This window comes from Brienomyrus brachyistius, chromosome 1 (assembly GCF_023856365.1).
Source record: "Brienomyrus brachyistius isolate T26 chromosome 1, BBRACH_0.4, whole genome shotgun sequence".
In the NCBI taxonomy this organism is placed as follows: domain Eukaryota; kingdom Metazoa; phylum Chordata; class Actinopteri; order Osteoglossiformes; family Mormyridae; genus Brienomyrus; species Brienomyrus brachyistius.
In genome coordinates this window covers 18,175,691-18,198,650 of record NC_064533.1, presented here as the reverse complement: position 1 = coordinate 18,198,650, position 22,960 = coordinate 18,175,691, and the positions used below count along the sequence as shown (strand labels likewise).

The following is a 22,960-nucleotide window of genomic DNA, read 5'->3' as shown; positions in this document are numbered from 1 at the left end:
TCCAGAGAACTCTGCAGAGCCATTACACCCCGGGGGGGGGGGGGGGGATATGCTTAAAGCTAACAGGTTAAAGGCTAAGGTTTGCTAACTGGCGTTTTCAAACCTGTCAAACTGGTGTAACACAAGCCTGACAAGAGTGCCGACCAATTGCGTTTGCACTACCCCAGCAGACACACTCCCTCGACCCCCAGCCCCACCCAGACCTTCTTCCAGGATTACCGTTACTGATCCCTCCCTGTGGAGACGACCCATTTTCAGGCAGTCCAGTCAGAACACGGCCCGGCCAGAGACCCCACACACCTCGAACTGGCTTTAATTGCAGTGAGAAATGAAGCAATTAACCTCGCACATGCTAATTACCCTCCGGGCAGGCGGATGGCGCCAGGTGTACACCGAGCGCTCGGCATCGTGGCACTTCATCACTGTGGCAGCAGACTCATAAACCGGACCTGCCATTAAAGGCGTTTTATGGTATCATGGTCGCTGGGGCAACTCCACCCCGCTCCCCCATGAAGACACCTGAGAGAGAGATCAATAAGCTCGTCCAAGTGATTTACAACTCTAATGGTCTCACTGGCCTCTAGTGGGCTGAGATCGGGTGGAGGACTCAGCTCACTGTCAGTGAGTCGGTAGTTCCCCTGAGGGGGGGAGGGGGGGTGGTCGCTGGACAGATAAGGGCACCAATATGGAACTAACCAGTCAACCTAGGGTTCAGAAAATATATACGGGGAAGCATGAGACACCAGGAGTAGGTCAAAGATCCCCAACACGCCCTCTACAGGCTGCTTAGGCTTCAGAGCCAAATCAAACCAGCATAGAGTTTCATCTACCCCTCCTCATCCACTTGTTTGTCCCAACCCATAGGTGACCCCACAATGCTGTGTAACAGAAGAGGGGAAAAAAACAAAACATTACATTTTACTCTTCTTTATTCAGATTACATACAGCAATGCCTCAAACAAGTTAGTTTTTTTAAAAAAAAAAAACAAAAAAAAAGTAGCTGGCCGTGCTCCCAAAAGACAGACATGAAAGACCTTCACTCTCAGACCACGCAGCCATTGATTCCCGACATCATTTATTCAAATATCTTACGTCTTCCCTATGGTTGTCACCATCCACCTCCAAAAGCAGTCATACTTCATTTTCCAGAATTTTCCAGGATGTACAAGAGTTTTCCACAGCGCCATTTCCTCACGCATAGACTGTACAGACAAACCTACGTGACGCTATGTTCAGTATCACTCTTCCAGAGAACTGGGAAATTAAAAAAACAAAAAAAAAACATTCAGAAAGGAGGTACACAGTGGACAGGAGACAGTCACATCCACAAGGACGGAACCGGAGGGCCCACCCTTCCCACGTGCCACTGCTCAGGAAAAAAGCTGTAAGAAATGATTTGGCTCTGTTCCAATGGTGGCAGAAGTAGTCTTCCTCCTTACAAGCAGCTTCTTCATTCCTAAAACACACCTTCTGGAGACGACTTCATCGGCCCCGCTCCGCTCCACTCCCACGGCGCCTGCCGTGTCTCCAAAGGCTGCAGGGGGGGAGTCTTTAATACTGATACCACATGGCAGGCCGGTCCAGCGGAGCCCGGGGCCCGTCATCAGAAAGTAAGCCGCGTCTCCTCCCAGTCAAGTCTGCATCCGATTGGTCGACATTATCTGAATATCTCAGCCTCGACTGAGGGATCTAGTCCATCTTGTCGCAACATTGAAGATACTAAGAGTTTGGAGTTACCAGGGCTCTCCTGCAGCCTGGGCGGTCGCAGAACTCTTCTTGTCCCCTCCCATTCTTTAGACAGCACATGCGGACCTATCTGTGCCCAGCGCCAGCCACGTGTCTAGTCATCTGGAACACTCCGGAAACCTGCAACCGGATGCGTCCATGCCATACGTGACATGGCTCAAAATGTTAAGTGCAAAGTCAATTCTGTGTTTTTATTTTTACTTCATCGCCACGGCCATGACCGCCGCCAGCCACCCTATCATCACAGCCACTCGTATCCTTAATGTACATATTTTGCTATCATATGAAGGTCAGTGGCTTTGGTTGGTGGGGTCTGGCTTCAGCGAGGCAGCAGCTTCAACCCCATGGTGGAGGAGGGGTGGGGGGGGTGATTTTGGGGGAGGGGCTCTACCTGCCGAAGATACCGTCAAACTCCAGCAGAATGAGCTCCACAATCTGGTTTTGGTAGACCATGTGCACGGCGATGCTGGCTGTCTCAGTCTCGGGACGCAGTAGCGTGGGCCCAAACACGATGGCCATGCTTTGTGTCGTCATGCGGTTCACGTCACCGTGCTCAATCACACTGGGAGGTGTGCAGGGGGTAGAGAGAGAGAGGGAGAGAGGGAGGGAGGGAGAGAGAGAGAGATAGAGAGAGGGGTAATGCCAATAAGGAATGGAGACACTTCCTGCACTGGGAAAGCAGGGCTAAGATACCACAGAGAGTTTATTCAATTTATTAAATAAATATTTAACTGGGGGTTAAGGGCCTTGCTCAAGGGCTCAATCATGAAAACACTCTGCCAACTACAGGGTTTGAACCGCCGACCTTCCGGTCGCAGGCACAGTGACCTAACCCACTGAGCCACACACCATAAAAAAAACACACACTTCCCGTTTCCTTTAATACAGCCATGTATCTGAATACGATCGATAAGCAGCGTGTAAAAGGAGCCCGAGGAGAGAGCAGGAGGAGGCCGCCACCGTGAGCCTCGCTAATCAGTTTACCGTAACCACATTACTCATCCCGATGACCCCACAGTAAGGACACACAGATACATAATTCAGTTACTGTAGCCGGGCATTAACATTGCCGGAGATGGGGCTACAAGCAAGCCTCGATGGCATGCGGAATTTGGGACAAACGGCACACTCCCCTTGCATCACCATGGACACCGCTCCCCCCCCCCCCATTGCAGTATGTAGCAGCGTGGTATTGATTCTGCTTGATTGATGCTGTTTTGTCCAACCTACCCTTGTGGAGAAGTGATCAGCTTCAGTCAGTTCATTAGACTAGGGGAGTCTACCCCCAACCCCCCGCCTGTAGAGAAAAGGCCACACCCCTTTCAACAGTACCCCTCCCCCACCTCAATCCTGTTATCTGCTTTCTACCTGTGCAAGCGGCTAATGACGATGTTGGTGTGAATCCAGCTCTACCCCAGTAATAGACATAACGAGATAATCTGATTGGGTGATGAGTTCAAATACAGACTGTCCCCCCCCCCCCCCCCCCCAGTCGGACGCTTACTTTCTGAGATGCCTGAAGAGCACCTGCATCGTGTCCTGATTCGGTTTCGGCAGCTGCCTGATTAAATCTTTTATTGAATGCACGCGCTGCTTGTAGTCGGAACATTCTGGAAAGACAGAGGAAAAAATGCATTAACGTCATATTACATTATGCGAGACAATATCCTAAGCCTGCCACACATCGATTAAAACAAAAATGTATTTCCTGTAATATGGCGGCACCTAGTGGACAAATAAAGTAAATGCACAAGTTCGACTTGTGCAACTCTATCTCTAATTTCTCAGTCAGTACAAAGCCCGAGCCAGCGTGCTCCTTACTGATGGCGTTGACAAAGTCGCTGAACTGGCCATAAGTAAAGAGGGGTTCCGGAAGCTCCCGAAAGAACATCTTCAGAGCGCCTGTGGTGACGTGGATGTCCTCCCACTTTCCATCGTTCAGATCAACCTCTCATCTGATGAGGAACAAGAGAGCAGCCTTTCACTCAGACCCTCCCCATTTCTTCAACTCTTTGATGGAATCTGGCCCTCGCTGGGGCCAGCAGGAGACGGCAGATACCGTGATTGACGGCAAGCGAAGCTTCTGTATGACGGCCAAGTTCCCGCTGACTCGGTACAGGCCATCAACATTCAGCCCTGGGGGGGTGGGGGGTGTCACAGAAAAGAGACAAGCTCATTTTGGGTCCAAGAACAAGACCACAGCCATCGAGAGCATCCCTGACTCTCGGCTCAGGGACACAGACAGTAACTTGACAGACCTGTGCGCTCGACGTGGTCAATGCACGTGCAGACGAAGTTGGGCACTGTGGTGTTCTCCCTCTGGCAGAGGCTGGTCAGGCTACAGCCAAATACCTGATCTGCGGAAGGACCCAAAGATATGCGCTTAACACCACAGAGGTTGTCTGGCCAAGTGACACAAAACAGAAAGATCCCCACGCGTGTGTGTCACTCCCAAAGGCCCAGGAACCTAAAGGTAGCGACACTTTAGTGCCTCTAAAATCACTCGCCCATCTTGTTCTCTCAGGCTCAACAGCAGGGTAACGTCATAAGCATCAATAAATCAGGGGAGATCATTATTTTACAAAGTACAAACTCCACCGCTCCAACTCGGTCACACTCATCACAGAGTGCTCCTCATTTCCCCTCATTCCAGATTTAGGTCCTTCTGGGGTTCCTTTGAACATGAAGAGCACTTTCATGTCCTTGTTTTGGAAATGAGGCTTTCAAAAGTGAGAAAGTAGAACCCCCCCCCCCCCCCCGTTTAACAATACGGCAGCTCTAAAAATTAAACTAGACTTTGCAGATGAAGAAGTTCATCTTCACCTTTGCTGTGGCCCTGATCAAACCCCGGTTTCCTTCATCTTTGCTGTGACCCTGATCAAACCCCGGTTTCCTTCACCTTGCTGTAACCCTGATCAAACCCCGGTTTCCTTCACCTTTGCTGTGACCCTGATCAAACCCCGGTTTCATTCACCTTTGCTGTGGCCCAGATCAAACCCCAGTTTCCTTCACCTTTGCTGTGACCCTGATCAAACCCCGGTTTCCTTCACCTTTACTGTGGCCCTGATCAAACCCCGGTTTCCTTCACCTTTGCTGTGACCCTGATCAAACCCCGGTTTCCTTCACCTTTGCTCTGACCCTGATCAAACCCCGGTTTCCTTCACCTTTGCTGTGACCCTGATCAAACCCCGGTTTTCCTTCACCTTTGCTGGACCCTGATCAAACCCCGGTTTCCTTCACCTTTGCTGTGACCCTGATCAAACCCCGGTTTCCTTCACCTTTGCTCTGACCCTGATCAAACCCCGGTTTCCTTCACCTTTGCTGTGACCCTGATCAAACCCCGGTTTCCTTCACCTTTGCTGTGGCCCTGATCAAACCCCGGTTTCCTTCACCTTTGCTGTGACCCTGATCAAACCCCGGTTTCCTTCACCTTTGCTGTGACCCTGATCAACCCCGGTTTCCTTCACCTTGCTCTGACCCTGATCAAACCCCGGTTTCCTTCACCTTTGCTGTGACCCTGATCAAACCCTGGTTTCCTTCACCTTTGCTGTGACCCTGATCAAACCCTGGTTTCCTTCACCTTTGCTGTGACCCTGATCAAACGAGCTCTTCAGGGCTAGAAAGCAGGTTTTTATTTTTGGGGGGGGGGGGTGATTGTGTCTCAAACTTGGGTATGGTGTACCCTTGTAAATACAAGTATCCTGCAAGCCTCTTGGGGGGGGGGGGGGTTATGGCCCCAGGAGCTGTTCAGGAATAGGCTCTAACCTCTGCTTTTCTTGGAGTCCCGGTGGTCCTTCTCTTTATCCCCCGGAGACTCTGGGAAGTCATCTTCGATGGCCTCATCTGACTCCCAGGCCTGTGTCAGGGGGAGTCTTTAGTTATTTCACTCATGGGGGGCAGCATCAGGCCTCTATCTTGTTCCTAAGCCAATCAGCTCCGGCACCAGGCTCACATCTCATTAATATGAAAATCCTGTAAAACTTTGACCTGCATATAGCAAGTCTGCCCCTAAGTGGACAGATAAAGAATTACATCATCTACCTTCATATCTTAACTTCATGTACTGCGTTCCGCTCATGCACACAACAATTTGATAATTTATAAGTATTAAACAAGTAATTAAAACAATTTATCAAAATTCATTTTACTTCCACGATAAGGGTCTTGTGATATGTAGGCCAGTCACGTAAGTCGTGTTGGTGGGTCAATGTAGGAAAACGGAAGGCAAGCTCACATGGGCACTGATGGTTTCAACCAGGGCCTTGTACCAGTCATTGATGACGCTGTCTATCTCTGACTGAATCAGCAGTTCAGTCCCTTGCCGAGTTTTCAGCTGGGGGGGGAAATCATAAGCCAAAGGTCAAGTTGGGTGGGGGAGTCGTGCATTGACTACTGGCATGACTATCTCTCACAGCTGCACTAGGCTTCCCTCATTTGTTGAAATTAAATTTTAAGGCACAAGCATGGAGAAGAAAATGTAACTTTGACAATTTAACCAGCAGGGGAAGACAGAGAGCAGTCCCATCACCAATCCCTATAAGCAAAGCTAATGACTATTTCAGCCAGCAGGGAAGCTAAGCAGCTTACCTCAATGACGTGCTTCTTGCTGGACTTGTCCTTGGAAGCCCACTCCACTGAGCCACCTCTGAGGTCCACCGTAAACTCAGGCTTGGACTGATTCCCTCCAAACTTCTAGGCAGAAAGGGGACAGCATGGAACAGAGATGATGGCAGGAGTGGGCTCTTTGGGGAATCCCATTCACCAATCAGACTGCAGCATGCTCTAAGGGGATCTCTAATGGAATCCCATCCACCAATTACACCACAGCATGCTCACCTCCTAGAAACCAACTTCCTGGCTCTCTAGTCAAGTGGGCCAGACTGACGGCCCTGACCACCCCCGCCCCCCCTCCCCACCAACCAACCTTTTTCACAGATCATGTCCTCTATGAAATGGATCATGTCAGCATGCCATCGTCATGGTGCTGGTGACAGCATGCGCGGGTCCCGCAAACAGATGCAAAAACTACTCACCCGCACCGCTTCCAGTGACGTTAAACGGTGCAAGTGACCGACTCGCAAGGCAGCAAGGGGATGTAAGTGTGCTAACTGTGTTAACGAGGGAGAATACCCGCTGCCCCACACCATACACACACTCCCTTCACCATATTAACACCATTTCACAAACTCCAAGACAGCAGAAGCCACTCATTCGTATCCCGACAGAGAAGCTACCACAAGTAGCCATTAAATGTCACCTTGTCACAACAAGCTCTTAATGCGGACGCAGTACCTCTGTTATGAGAGTGAAACTTGGACACAGGACTTGTTTGGGACAGAACAGCCAATCAGCATGAACCCCACCTATCAGGCAGGGTCCAGGCAGCAGAGAGCAGAGAGAGGCACAGCGCAGGCGGGACACACGGGGGGCAGCATGCCGAGAGAGTAGGGGGGCACATACAGTGGCGGTGGGGACGAGCCCGGGAAAGCCGTAGGACACGGCGCGCCGAGCCTTAGCCGGCCGCTTCCAGGTGCTTAGCAGCGAGAGGAGCAGCTCAGGGATTGAGCCACTGCGGTAATATGACTTTGGGGGGTGGGGTGGGGAAGAGAAGGCGATGATGTCACCACACAGGAGAAGACACACAAATCAAAGACAAAGTATGAATGGCACAGAGCTCAGGGAGAAAAAAAAGGCGTGCAAGCTCACTACTGAAAAGCTATGGAGCGGTGTGGCTCTCACAGCAACCCCAACAAGAATGAGATTGGCTAGAGGTCACGAAAACCATTTGCTGATTGGCTTTTGCTTAAGGATTCCTATTGGACCAAGAGCAGGGGGCTTTTACATTTTTAATTGCTCTTGTTAATAAAGGCCTCTGTGATAGACATTTGGAAAACTCGACAATGAACATGTTCTTTACCACAAATAGAGACACTTATATTTGCCCATTTTAAGTCTAGTCACGTTTTTCCAGCTTCTGAGTCATTCACTAAACACCTAAAGGCTCTATCTGACCAAACACACAGGCACAAAACAATTAAGCTTATCTCCTGCAGCAATGGAAAGTGCAAGGATAATTTTAGCTAAAAAAAAAATACATGGACCACACAACCAAACCCAGGCTGGTAGACACACACAATATAGGTCAGTCTGAATGCCAGAGGAACTCAAATTCAGCCTGGGTTTGTGAGGCCGCTCAGATATCCGTCCTCCATTTATCATCAGGCACCGAATGGAACAGCTACCCAGCTGGTCCCGCCTCCCTGGCCTTTGGCGAACAGCAAGGAGGTGCCCTGGAGCACAGTCCATGAAGAGGTCCAGCTTTTCCTGCAAACCCAACATGAATATATCAACACTTGTCCTCTGTAGTTCCCAGGATGCTACAGAAGGTGGCACCATGGTCACAGGTTTCAAAAAGACATTGGACAGAATCCAAAACCTTGAAGACCGAGATTGGTTAGTGAGCTCCACCCTGACAAGTCAGTCAGTCAGTCATGCAAGCGCTGCTTCCTCGTACGTACCTGACTTTCTTCCCATTTTCTGTGATCTTGGTGACGTTCAGCACGCCGCATTTCTCCGACGGCTGCAAAGTCAAGGGAGCAAGCGCGACGTTAATATGGGCCGACAGGAGTCACAAGAAGCACCACAACACAACCACCCCCAGGACTGGGTACCAGCAAGCCGGGAAATCAGACCAGCAGGGCCTGAAGCGGGACACTCAGGAGCATTCATTGAAAAACTTCACAACATTAGCACCCTGGGAGGAATGTACAACAGCCAGTCACAGAGTCACGCGGCGCAAGATCACTACTGAAAAGCTATGGAGTGGTGTGGCTCTCACAGCAACCCTAACAAGAATCTGATTGGCTAGAGGTCACAAAAACCATTTGCTGATTGGCTTTTGCTTAAGGATTCCTATTGGACCAAGAGCAGGGGGCTTTTACATTTTTTTAATTGCTATTGTTAATAAAGACCTTTGTGATAGACATTAGGAAAACTCGAAAATGAACATGTTCTGTACCACAAATAGAGACATGTGGGAGGAATGTACAACAGCCATAGTCACAAGGTCACGTGGTGATCTTACTACTACTACAACTACTGTCAAAGAGGTGGGGACAGAGTGATAAACCCCCCCCAGTGAGCTGAGACAGCAGAAAAGGCCCAGGACCCTGACCCACATGGTCACTGAGGCAGCCAAGATAGAGGAGAAAGTGAGACAAGGGCAGGGGGCGGGAGGGAAGCTTTGTGGGGGGGTCCAGGACGGAGGATGGAGGCATACTAACGCAGATGGGGTGCTTGGGAGATGAGGGACAGGAGTCAGAATCTGGGGAGGCTTGCTTTGGGCCCGTCTGGGTCTCCTACGAGCGAGAGTCACATGATCAGTTGGTGACTACAGTCGATGCCAAGGCAAGAGTCACTCAGCAGCACAGGGACAAGAGAGAATAACCCGGAAGCAGTCACCTTATCACAGAAGATACCTCCTCCCAGCCTGGACATTAACTACGTTTCTTCGACATGCCAAACAAGCAAGCCGAGAATGACTGATGCACTTCAAGGAAATCTGGAGTCTGGACATTTTATTAGCTTAAGCAAATGGATATTCGGAACTATGCAGTAATGATGAAGACCAAACTGGGCTGAGCCAGAGAGATCCAGTGCTGTCAGAGGGCCACAGGCAGTGGAAGGGCAAAAATACCCTGGCAGATTCCCAGCACTTTATAGTGCCCCCCACTTTGCAAAAACGACCGGGAGACCTCCCTGATCGGTAAATTCTACTACTGTATTGTTTCAGATTGCCCTAGGTGACATTTTGTCAGGTGGCCCAGAATATTTAGCTATGTCCCAGCAGAGGGCACCTCTGTATTTGATGGGCCATCACAACTCTGGAGTAGATGTGCGTTCCATTCATCTGGCTGTCAGCATCCTACAGACATCATGCCGTGGTTATAATCCATCCATCCATTTTCCAAACCGCTTATCCTACTGGGTCGCGGGGGATCCGGAGCCTATACCGGAAGCAATGGGCACTAGGCAGGGAACAACCCCGGATGGGGAGCCAGCCCATCGGAGGGCACATTCATACACCATTCACTCACACATGCACACCTACGGGCAATTTAGCAACTTCAATTAGCCTCAGCATGTTTTTGACCGGAGTACCCAGAGGAAACCCCACGACGACATGGGGAGAACATGCAAACTCCGCACACATGTGACCCAGGCAGAGACTCAAACCCGGGTCCCAGAGGTGTGAGGCAACAGTGCTAACCACTGCACCACCATGCCGCCCCCGTGGTTATAATCATACATCATTAATCATTTCAAGCAGGGTGCGGCCTGAAGAAGGAAAATCAGGAAGATGTTTCCGTAAGCAGACCGGATCGTTCACTGGCGGAAAATCTGATCAGGGAACCATGACTAGGTGAACTGTCACGACTACAGGAAACGCTTGGTGTCTGTTATGGGAAGACCAATGACCTCCCCATCGCCAGGTCTGTACAGAACAAGTACATTGAAGCATTTGCTTTCCCTAATGCACTTCAGAGCAGAAAGAAACCACTAGCATCCAGAACGAGCTCATAAACTGGTACAAATTTCAATGACATTCACAAAACAATCACCTCTTTCTAAAATGATTGGGGTGGGGGAGGCTTGGGGGGGGGGGGGGGTCACCCTTGCTATATTTTGCCAACCGGCCCACCGGGAAATTTAATGAACTTCCCGAAGGGCAGTATGCTTCAACTGACATTAGAAAGCATTTCCCATTTCATGCATAATGTGTAGTGTCAACGTGGCAAAAATGTTCTATTTGCAGGTTCCCCATTGGACAAGTGGAACGAAATACAAGTACAATGAGACAAACCCGGCTCTTCCTGCCTGGTCCTGCCTCTACACGGCTCAACATGCCAACTGCACAGAAACGGGATCTGTGTTAACTGGCCATGTGACTGGAAAAACAACCGAAAATGTCACTACTTCAAGTCTAAAGATCATCTGCAAGGGTAGCAGCCAACAGAGCTGAACGTTTCCTACAGCTTCAGATTCAGTTCTTCTAACATCCTTAAGTCATTATGTCACAATGGCGACCTGCTCGGACCACGAGCTCTCTGGTGTCTATTGTTTAGACTGCTACAGGGCCCAAAGCATTTGCGTCGATAGCTTAGGGTGCTTCCAGGGTCCTCAAATGCTGGTGACAGTTATCTGGGCCTCTTTTCCGGGTTCAAACATGCTGTGAAAGGGGTAATCAAATGTCACACCTTGTCATTGAGGTCCAGCATGCAGGTGCTGTGCCTCCACTTGGTCAACACGATGGGGTCAGGCTGCTTCCGATCCAGACTGTGGCTCTTGGCCATGTCCATGGGCTGCGGAGGGGAGGCTCTGTACTGCGAAGAGGAAGATAGAGAGTGTGAAATGACAAAGTCTTCGGCACAGTACCATCCATTCCCAATGGGAAGATTGGGAACACCAACACACAATGTCCTCATCTTCATAAACAAGATGGGCAGCACCGAGAAAGGTAAACAGAAAGGTGAGACTGTTACGTGGTCCTAATCCTCATCAGGATCAGTGGATTAGCCACACAGACCTGGTAACACTATATGAGATGATGAGGCCACCTCAGGACAAGCTACCACCCCAGATAAAGCACTGAAGTCGAAATTTCTTTATGTAACACCGACCTCAGGCGCTTAATACACCCCAGCTTGATGGTCGCTTTTAAAAACTGTCCATTACATTCATCCATTAATGCCTTTTTGATGAAATACATATACTGAATTTTCTCTAGTACAAATGTACGTCACTTTGATGCTGGAGCACGATAAACAGCTGAAACAGTCATTTCGAAAAGGCCGTGTTTGCAGACCAGACACAGGAAATATCTGTCTGCACAGGGAAAGCCAGGGGAAGTGAAAGAGGCTCACCCGTCCCCCAGCTGCCCATCTAAATAGAACAGCTGACGCTTAAACAGTCTGCTTTGCATGAAGCACATCGCCACACAGGTCTGGCTTTCTGTCTCACTGGCGGGTGGGTCGACCTACTTTGGGCAGCTCCCACTCGGACCGGGAGCCGTCGGCGCTGTAGTAGTACGGCCGGCCTTGGTCATCCATATGCTTTATCCACTGAGAAAACAGACACAGACATCAAACTCCTAGCAAAGCAGAATTCATTATAGATACGGGTTCAGGTCCATTTGACCAAATGTTTGTTCAGACACACCAAGGTCAAATCCATTAATGGCAACTACCAAACAAAAACTATCCTCACATAAGTCACCTAAACCAGAGAGCGTGCAGTTTTAAGTATATCACCTATTCTGTCACATACCACCCTCTACTGATGGGATAAATTTGCCCAACACGATAACCTTTGTTAGCACTGGGGGGGGGGGGGGGGGGCACAGCTAGGACATAATTAAAAAATAATTGAGCAGTGGCAGGGCGGGGTGGGGGGTAATATATTGAGGGTTAATAGTAATTTACAGTGAGACTACTATATACTGTGATAAACATGGGTTCTGACTCAACACTCACCAGTGAATTGTGAATTGCGCCCTCCACCCCCACCCCCACCCCAAGTGAAACAGGAGCAGGAGAATGAGAAGGAACATGCGATAGAGCCCAGTACCTTCTCATTGGTGTGTTCAGAGACATACAGAGTGTGTCCATGCTCATCCAGCAACTCGAACCAGCCACAGGGGGGTGACCCATACTGGCTGTCTGACTGGCTGGAGTGTGTACTGTAGCAGTTTTCCTCCAAGGACAGAGGCTGGGGGGGCACATTGGGGGGGGGGGTGGTGCAAAGAAAGGAGGAGGGGCAGGACAGAAGAACAAAAGCGATAAACAAATCAGTGGAAGATTCCGGTTCAACCATCAGCTGAAGAAACGCAGCCATAAGCAACCTGACAGCGGAGTCCGGCCTCCAAGGCTCAGTCACGGCGATTAAATTAGATGCCCGTCATGTAGCGGTACTGGATGAGCAGGCATGGAAGGTGCCAGAAAGGAGTCAGGAGTTATAGACAGAGAGCGAGCAGATGCTAAAATGCTAATTACCCACAATGCCCCAGCCCTCTATTTGGACACCAGCAGTCCATTGCCGACATGTTGCTGTGTTGAGCTGAATTTCACAAGCCGAGGGCTCGATAGGGTCTGCACACTGTTTTTCAGTACCAAGCTAACACTGGAATTTGTTGACTTTCTCCACAGTTTTTGGAAAGGTCCCACACACACACTCAAACTACATGCCCTTATATATTTTTTAAAAATCCATATTAAAAGTATATAGGTTTTATGAAGGTGGTAATTTGATCCGTCGTTTGAGTCAAATCCTGGTAAATGTAATTCCACTTGCGGGGGGGGGGGGGGGGGGGGGGGTATAGCGATAAAAACATGAGAAACAGCACAACAACCAGCAGACTGTAGCTGGTGGCAGATAAGGAATGTTTATCAAGAATAAACCTTGGGTGGGAGATACAGCAAAACTAAATGGCCTTTTATTAGGAATGCAACTGGAAATCAGAAGTGAGGCCTTCCTATAACAGGGAAAAAGCCGGTTTGCATTTTAATGATACATGCAGCTACAAAAGACACGTACAAATGACATCTCACACTTGCGATATTAGAATATGACCACAAGGGGGCAGCGTGGCATCATTTGGTCATCTTTATATTATAGAGACAGGATATTCGGGACCAGGAAGGTTGTATCCGACTGCTAAAAACAAGATCGATATCTCCCTTCTATGTCATTTTTCTAGTGCATTTCCTCCTAAAGGGGAAGAAATGACTGATCAAGCTGATCTAGGATCACTCATTTCACTAGGTTCACTTCCTTAACCCTCTTGGGTCTCGGGGTAGGGGACACTCTTTCACTGACTGGGGCATGATCACACGTTTCTTTAAATATCATAAACTTAATTCATGGCAAATACATTATTTCTTATATATTTGTTTTGGCATTGCACTCATCTTTATTTTAATGTATACTGTAAATATGTCAGATTTATGTTAAGTTTGTAATTTGACATCAAAGTATAGACATTGCAAAATGCAGTTTGGAACACTTGCAGAAACATTATAAAAGTACATAGTTAGCAATGGTGGCAGTTTGTTTTGACCCCAGATATCTGATCACCAAAGTCTTGGCTACATGTAGATGACTAAATGGTGCAGTTGCAACATTCGGTTTGATAAATAAATAAGAAAAACTCATGTCACTATTCCTGGCTCCTTTCATTGAATATGTAGCAACTTTCATATGTATGCATGAGCCATTCACACCTGGCCACACCCCCCCCCCTTTTATGGTGCTGATGGGGATGTATCTGGATTGTGTTTCACTGTTGCATTGTTCATCAAATTATCATGCGAATGCAATTTGAATACGCGGAAATGCGGCTATTTACAATGCGAATAGCGATCTTCAGGTGAGGGCGGCACTACATGCCCCCAATGCAGGTAAAACAAAGTAAGGTGACATGGTTTCCTTTTTTGCCGATTTAACCTAATTTTAAAAACTTTAATACTTCCGACAATGGACGTTTTCAAAAGAAGACAGATCACAGATTTAGTCAGAGGATTTTTCACGACTCTACATAAAGATTTCAGTGAGATATAAACTGAAACAGATGCGAAAAATACGCTGCATCACCGACAATGCGCTCAACCCCAGAGGGTTAATGAAACATTAGGGCTCACTAAAAGTACACTATTCTCAGATTAGTGCCACGGGGTAGCTTCACCCAGGACCGGCCTGCCTGAGAGACCCGTCAGTCTTGCTTGTACCTCGACGTCCCCAGCTGAGTCTGGGGTCTCGGCCTGCCCGCTGCTTGTGGCCTCGCGGGCACGAGGCGGTTTCCACGTCCGCTCCTGCGTGGCGCGGTTGAAGTAGAAGTGACGGCCACTGACGTCGCGGTGGGTCTCCCAGTCACCAAGCGCATGTACCGGCGAGCTCGAGGGCTGTGGGGGCAAGCTGGACTGCGAGATCTTCAGCTCCTGAAGGTTGGTGTAGACCGGAGACTCGGCCATGCCCGCCCCCATGGGGGACACCGTCTGAGAGAGGAAAAAGCACTGGGTCAAATCCGCGAGAACAGCTACTGCATCCACCCAAAACTGCCCACCTAAGTCCAAAACCAACAACCTTCAGGTCATACATTCAGGTCTGCAACAATGATGTCACTCTCCTTCAGACTCAGACCGGTTCAGCACCAGCTCAGTCAGGCTGTCCGCATGCATCTCCATTTTCAGCAGGCCATGGCCGGTTATTAATAAATGGCCGTGCAGCAACGACACCTGATTTCACTTCGGGAGGGGTGGGGGTGAAGTCAGCGTCAGCCCCCACATCACAGGCAGGCACCAGAAACTGAGAAAACAGCCTGTTACTGCAAGATATTGGCCTGCAGCTTTCAGCGTGCTGACAGCAAATGAGTCTGCGAGCGACGGCAATGGAGAGGGCAAAAGAGCAGCGTGGAACAGGGAGGATAACAAAGAATAAACCTGGGGGGCATCATGGCTGCAAGGCTCATGACAGGATCAGGACAAATGGGCCGTGAGGCACTGGCCCCAAAGTCTCAACATGGGGGGGGGAGAGACCTCGCCAAAAAAAACATCTAATCATCCAACCAAATCATCAAATTCAATGCCTTGGTGACTCGCCCAGGAAGCCGGATTCCCACCATTACGGAATTCAGCTGCTTAACGACACTAAAAGGCTGTATTACATTGTCATTCAGCAGATGCTCTAATAAAGCTCAAATGAAATGAGCTTACTTATGTATTTCCCAAAGAAAAGAAAAACACATCTCTGTTCTCGCTAATACCCCATTCATAAACACACTGAAATCCACACACGTGTACTGTATATTAAACACACACATACATATATATTACACACTATATACAAAGGGGGGGGGAGCTTCTTCCCCCCTTATTCACTACACTGGTATCAGGTGGGAGCGCACAACACCTGTTATTTTATTGTTGTGGAAGACTTGAGAGGGACTCGCACAGCAGGAGAGACTCACTTCACACAACAAACCCGCTGAGTTAGACTGAGCCACATACACAGCGGGGCTGTGTGCAGTGCAGTTAGGCTGTTGTTACACTGTTGAGTGAGGCAATGGAAACAAACTGTTGAGTTAATTTAGCAAAATCGCTAAATAACGCAGTTATAACGGTCACTGAAAAATAACTCTTATATGAATTCATATAATCGGGGTAGGCAACCCTGATCGTGGAGTTATATATCCAGCAAATTTTCTATCCTTCCTGGTCTCTGATGAGTCACACCTGATCTCAGGCAGATAGTAACTCATCAGGCAGGATAGAAAACCTGCTGGATACCGGCACTGCAGGACCAAGGTTGCCTACTGCGGACATAATTATTAAAGTGTTTACTTCCATAGATAGAGGTAGAACACACCAAACAATAATGAAAAAAAAAACATGTACAACAATGGTCCATTTTTTTCAGTAGCCTTGTCCACCCAGGCCACGACCGCAGAGATGAGTTCCACTGGATGGAACAGCTCCAGCTACCACCGATCACGACCCTTATCAACTCTGACCACGCCCCCCACTCCTAGTTACAGCTCCATGATCAGGCCATACCCATAGCCCTAACCATTCCCTGATGGGTGCGGGATGAAGCAAAGTGGCTTCCTGCTGCAGATGGGCGGAGTGCGGAGTGGTCCGAGGAGACTGAGGACAGTACCATAGCCTGTTGGAAACAGATGGTGTTTCCTGTTGGGCTCTGGTAAGAGGGAAGATGTAATATCCTGGCACGGCAAGAGCAGGGCCATGCGAGTCAGCGCGTGCACGCACACACACACACACACACACAGACACACACACACACACACACACACACAATTACAGCAAATAAAACAGGGCGTTTCACTAAAACCCTGGAGAATGGAGGATGCCCAAGGTCAGGGATAATCTCTCAGCACCGTATGTGTTTATATGCAAAGATGAACGCTGTGCCCGGTGTGACTCTGTACACCCGCGAAACATTCTGTACCCATTTCACAATGACTCAATGAGAATCTTTCACAATCAATGTCCTCCTGACAGGTCAAGTCTAACCTAGTACTCAGCAACCATGATTTCTGAGGCTCCTTACCTGACTTGCATTCAATGTCATCATCCTCTGGTAGGTAAACTATTCTGGTCTCCTAATGTCACCTATCCACCCACCCACCCATCCATCCATCCACCCATCCCCCTTACTGGAAATGTATATGTCTAGTCATAGCTGAGGAATTACTGCACTGAACATGCTGCCTACACCCCCCCCCACCAAACCTTATGAAGCAAGACACATAATATTCATATAAGACACATAATATTCATATAAGACACATAATATTCATATAAGACACATAATATTCATATAAGACACATAATATTCATATAAGACACATAATATTCATATAAGACACATAATATTCATATAAGACACATAATATTCATATAAGACACATAATAATACAAGATGCAACGTTACTGAAAATAATCACAATGCTCAGGAATGGATGTAAAGGGTCACTCCCCAAACACGCACCTCACATCTGTACCGCTGCAAAGACACCCAGTGACCCAGCAAACGTGGTTTATGTGAGGGGAACCATTTCACACTCCCAACTCTGGCCCAGCAGTCTTTTGGGGCAAGAGAAATGAACTCCGGGCCAGATTTACTGGCCTGGCACTGCTTTTATTTTTGGTGTGGATGCAATGACCATGCCGGAATTTAGGCTCGGCACGGGCATCGGCCCAGGTGTGAAAGGACTAAATGAAACTTATTTCAAGCCTGTAGGACAACTGTACCAAAAAGATGTTCCATTTTGGAATAACTTGACTCAGTGACAGAGTCATAGTATACCTGGAATCTCTCTCTCACACACACACTGACAAACTCAACCTGTAATCAAGGCTCTGAGAGTAGCAGACTAGAGACAAGACCTGTAGTCACCCAGGCTCGAGCTACCAAACCCACAGTGTAACCCGATATCCCTCCCCAGGCTGCCTTATTAATAATGCACGGGCCCAAAAATGCCAGTTCAACCCCCAGGACTAAACATAAGAGATTGGCTCATTTGCAGAATTTTCGGTGCAATTAAAAACAGAAACATAAAATGTTTTAATGATGAGCTTCATGTTTTTTTTGCACGTGGCTTATGAAAGAAATTAACCCTGGAATTAAAAAAAAGCTATATTTAACGCTTGGAAGCGACACCAACCAATGACCCCCGATGGCCGAAAGTGTGCACTGCACCTCACTGCAGCACCTGACGGAATACTGTGTACTGCGTGGCTGCATCACCTCACACCATTAATGCCACGGATACTGCATTTATTTATAGCTGGTCTTAAAGGCACAGTATCGGTCAGTCTGAAGCTGATGGTGAGGTACTAGTAGCTTATCAAACAAATGGCCTAGAAATATCATTGAAACTGGACATCCATCGCTGGGTCAGGAGAAAGAGATAGGAGGGAGAGTACCTTGCACTGGGGGCCCAAAGGGGAGGAGCTCAGATAAGTGGGATTGGGTCAAACCGGACCCTGGGGCTCCGTGATAAATTAGCCGTTAGCTCTGGGGACAAGTCGGACCAGCGCCAGCGGATCAGAACATTCCCAAGCCTCGTCACTCACGCAGTGTTATTTCAAGCTTTGTCAATGTTTTATTCATACCGTTGTGGCTCCAAGAGCTGTGTCCGTGGCCAGGTGCTAGCTAGATAGCTCCCCCCACCCGCCAGGGAACAGCGCCCCCCTGGCCCCGCATGCGCCAACAGGGGGCGCGACAAATTTAGCACAGATTTACATTTTACTTACTCGTATGCAAAGCGACATACGTTTCGAGAAGGCAGGGTCAGATGGTCCCAGGAGCCATTAAGGATTAAGGTCTTGGTCAGGGGCTCCGGCAGTGAAATCACTCTGCAGACCCTGGGATTTGAACCAGCGACCTTCCTGTTACAGGCACAGCACTTTAACCCGCTGGACTTTAGGGCCTGGCATCACTGTGTATTGCCATTTCGACGCCACCATTTGTCAGGCAGCTTGACACCAAAAGTGGGTCTATTTCGGTGGATTAAAGCTTTCGAGGCACGAAATGACTCATGTGCAGCTCCCAGGCAGGAAGTAAAAATTAAAATGGCACCGCAAAGTAACCACAAAGGAACTGAGAAAGTGGGCCACAGGGTGCGTCGCGATATGGTGAGCTACCATGGTAAGTTGCCTGCATTTCCTGGAGATGACTGGACATCCAACATGCCCAGAGTACTAGGCTATACTTTTGACCTTTTTCAGGCCATTATAAAAACAGATCATATCACAGGTGTCTCAATGTTATGAGGTGGATCACTGTGCTGTTACCACACTGGCACAATACTTTTCAAAACTTATTTGAGACAACTTGATGAAAGTTCTGTATTTCCCCCACAATGCACCATGACAGAAAGTGACGGTGTAATTCTTCTCAATGGCCTCCAGGTGTCAGTAAGAGAACTCATGGAAAAAAATTTGGAAACTGATGGTAGTGGTGGCTGTGGGTCTGCCCATATAGAAGTCGGACGTCACCTGGGGCCCAACACATTCCCTCATTTCCTGTGGTCTGAATGCCAAAGAATCACCAGAGCAGGAGAATCCATGCTCCAAATCCAGAACATGGACACTTCACCCTCCATGCCTCCATGCAAAATATTTTACACTAACACAGCAGAAGCTGACTGCTTTTAGAATAGACCCACTTTTGGAATGGAGCCGCTTCAGCACAAATCACTCAGGGCAAATGCAGGACGCTTATCTGGGTCCCTTGGTTATGCAACCACCATTACTGGAATAAACTGTAGAAGAGCAGGCTGAACCCGAGGGTAGCAGGGGGGCAGTGACAGCAGACTCAAGGAGCCTGACACACAACCCAGACCTGAACCTAACAAGAAAACCAAACACCTGGTTCAGGTGTGCAGGGAGCTGGAAGGAGCAAAATAGACACTCTGGGGGTTCCTGATGACTGGGACCTTTATGTCAGGAGAGGAGGAGGGGGGCGTACGCATCTCCTTTTCTGACACTATGACATCTACCCTCTTCAGCCAAGAATTTGGCCTTAGTTCAGGGAAATTTCACAGACAGCAACTGCAGGAAAGGATTACCACACTCGCCCAACCAGTGAGGATGAGGAGACGACGGACCTGAGCGAGACAGAGTGGGTGGAGAGCTCATATAGACACCACCCTGGCTACATGACATCATCTCCGAAGGGTCCTCAAATGACCTGAGGCAGCAATGCATTGCCTTGGAGACAGTCGCTAAGATACCATCCCCATGGAAGTCCACCTCAGAACATGGCCAAGGCTGGTTGCAGTCCCATGGAGTGCTGGCTGTGGAGCCTCGTCTCCTGCCGCTGCACCGAGCTATGGGGAGTGGAACATGGGGTATTCAAAGCAGAATGGGGGGGGCTGCTATTCTTCATGACAGAGCCTGCTGGATGGGCTCTAATCTGGTACATCAGGTCGGCCCTTGGTGATAATATATTATGGGAATTCCCCCATTGACCTGAGGCCCTGCGACACCCCCTGGTGCCTGTGGAACATGGTGGGACGGAGTGTGGCACGGCCAGGAAATCGCTCCATGGCACCTCCCAGCAGGAGAGACAACTGCACTCCCTGAAACCCGGGCAGGACCTGGGGCAGCTGCTGTCACTGGTGGGGGGGTTCCCGCCTTCCGGATCCCCTGAGCTGCCAAAACAGCCCCAGTGCAGAACACTCAAACAAAGCAGAAGGCAGGGAAGGAGGACGCCTCCCACCCCTGCCAGCACCGACATGTGCTCCCCCTGCTGGAGCGACCACACACAGTTACTCAAAAGCCACCGCGCCGACCCCTTTATTTCCCCAATTAACCCTTTCCAGTTTCCCCCCGTACGCTTGATGGGTGAGCTCACAGGTAATCTTCCTTAACTCCAAAGGCATGGTTGCCGCAGCTAATTAGCCAAACTCACAAGGGCTTTTCCAGTCATCATGGTTTCCAAGAGTTTCATTGTAAGGTGAATAACTAGAAACCTTTCTGTATATCTGGTACAATCATGCACCAGCAGAACCAGGACTGTCTGCACCACGCACCAGCACAATGTTCGCAACCTAAATATAATTAAGTTTAAATTACTTAGCAGACACCCACTCCCCAGTGTTGATAGACACCTATGTACAGAGACATGATGCAACCCGCCCCGCCCAAACCAACCCATACACCCTGAACCCAAAGGGCACCAGACACCTTACAAAAAGGCCGCCTGTGTCCATCCCTCCAATAACCAGCTTTCAGCTCAGCAGTGTCACCTGTAGCAAAACTGATAACAGCACAGTACAGCTTCCAATGATTGGTAAGCATGAAGACCCAGTAATAACTGAACGCTGATGATGTGTGAATATTTATACATGAAAGCATGGGGTTTGGGTCAGCGCTCTGAACCGCGTTTACGCAGCGCAGCAGTGCTGCCCAGCTGACCCTATTTTTGCAGAGTAATTAAAGGCAGGCGGTGATGCGGTGGGTAATCACACTAAAAGCAGGAAGTTTACAGAGCAACTGTAATCCCAGGGAATGCAGAGGAAAGCATGCTTTCTAATTAAACACCAGCACAACGAGTGCGGGCGAGGGAGAAAGGGGAGGAATGGGGAGAGAGGGAATGGGGAGGAGAGAGGGGAGGGAGGGGGGAATGGGGAGGAGAGAGAGGAGGGAGGGGGAATGGGGAGGAGAGAGGGAGAATGGGAGAATAAGGAGGACAGAAAACGAATGAAAAGTGGGGAATGGGAAGAGGGGGAATGGGGAGGAGAAATAATGGAAGGGGGAGTGGAGAGAGAGAGACAGGCACTGGGGAGAGGAGAGGAAATGGAGGCAGATGTGGCAGAAAGCCGCTCTGAGAGATGGTGAGTCCATGTGTGCTTGAAACGGGCCACTTGCAAAAAGCGGGAGAGGGTCCTATGATTTGTGTGATGCTGAAAACATGGGCGGAATTGAGGCATAAAGCGGTATTTACTTATAAACAAGGAATGGTGCTGAATTGGCGGATGTTACATGCTTTCCCAGTTTAGGAATATTTTTCCGGAACCAGGAACTTCTGCTGCGTTCCCACCACAAGAACTCAGATTGTAGCTCCTCAGAGGTAGTTTTCGGAAGTTTTTTTTAGTCCCTGCTCCAGACTGGGTACTTTCTGTTTGACCATGAACTACTGAGGAGGTTCTTATAGCGATAAACTTGCTGATGGGTTGAGTAGTGTCTGACTACTGGCGGCACTCTCACTCTCTCCCATTCTCAAGCCTCGCCACTCTGAGGACCAAGCATGTGCAAAACAGAATAAAATAAAAGAATTATCATGTAATGATACTGCTGCAGTACTAAGTCAGTCCTGATTTAAATGTATTTCATGGATTTCATGGAATGAATAACGTAATAGATAATGAGATAGATGTCTCTAAAATATTATACCACTGAGAATGTTATAACTAAAGTAATACCCAGAATGCTTCACATTTATAAAATATATATCTAGGCAAGACTTAGACAAGTAATCGCAGATTACTGCCGATATCAATGAAAATGCTATTTGCGTTTAGATTTAGTACAGATTGACAATTATGACACAGAGTTCATATATAATATTTGCATAGGACATTTTATTTGCGTAGGACACAAAAAGTACACTTTGAAAACTCGTGCAAGCAATACAGAACATTTTTGTTCTCCGCATATGTCTCAACACAACTGGAAGGGGCCGTCAAATTAAATACTGTGACAATTGAACGGCAAAAGGTGGGGAGTAAAGTTCATTTTTAGCAGTGGTAAAATGGCGAGTGAGAATAAACTCACACTGACGGGGGAGAAATCACGCCCTTAACAGAGACAAAAGTGAATACTGGCAATAGTGACAGAGCAAAAATGCCCTACTGTAATATATATATATATATATATACATATATATATATATATATACATATATATATATATACATATATATTTATATATATATATATATATATATATATATATATATATACACACACACACACACACACTTGTGATATGATGTGTTTTTATAATGGTCTAAAAAAGGTCAAAAACTTTAAATCCGAAACGGAACAAAATAAAAATCAAGCATCCAACACGCAAGGTGTTGTACTTTGAAAGTACAAATGCAGCACAGGCACCCCCAGATCACACGCAGGTGG

The 22,960-nt window shown here is 48.3% G+C and overlaps 1 protein-coding gene and 1 long non-coding RNA gene across 2 annotated transcripts in view; both read right to left on the bottom strand.

Moving 5' to 3' along the window:
• Positions 1-911: 911 nt before the first annotated feature.
• The window catches only part of LOC125749100 (rho GTPase-activating protein 12-like), a 41,371-nt gene continuing 19,322 nt past the window's right edge, over positions 912-22,960 (bottom strand). The window contains exons 3-19 of the mRNA XM_049026003.1: positions 14,529-14,795; positions 12,373-12,513; positions 11,787-11,867; positions 11,004-11,129; positions 9,030-9,104; positions 8,265-8,326; positions 7,989-8,070; positions 7,207-7,329; positions 6,334-6,438; positions 5,981-6,079; positions 5,512-5,602; positions 5,289-5,362; positions 4,005-4,152; positions 3,797-3,882; positions 3,568-3,694; positions 3,251-3,356; positions 912-2,308 (exon numbers count right to left, since the gene is read on the bottom strand). Coding sequence (XP_048881960.1) covers positions 2,134-2,308; positions 3,251-3,356; positions 3,568-3,694; positions 3,797-3,882; positions 4,005-4,152; positions 5,289-5,362; positions 5,512-5,602; positions 5,981-6,079; positions 6,334-6,438; positions 7,207-7,329; positions 7,989-8,070; positions 8,265-8,326; positions 9,030-9,104; positions 11,004-11,129; positions 11,787-11,867; positions 12,373-12,513; positions 14,529-14,795 — 1,968 coding nt within the window. The 3' untranslated portion in view covers positions 912-2,133. The remainder of the gene's footprint in view (positions 2,309-3,250; positions 3,357-3,567; positions 3,695-3,796; positions 3,883-4,004; positions 4,153-5,288; positions 5,363-5,511; positions 5,603-5,980; positions 6,080-6,333; positions 6,439-7,206; positions 7,330-7,988; positions 8,071-8,264; positions 8,327-9,029; positions 9,105-11,003; positions 11,130-11,786; positions 11,868-12,372; positions 12,514-14,528; positions 14,796-22,960) is intronic.
• Positions 4,537-5,188, bottom strand: LOC125746327 (uncharacterized). The gene is made up of 3 exons (XR_007398940.1): positions 4,987-5,188; positions 4,759-4,872; positions 4,537-4,645 (listed from the first exon to the last, which is right to left on the bottom strand). It is a non-coding gene; the product is annotated as an uncharacterized LOC125746327 (long non-coding RNA).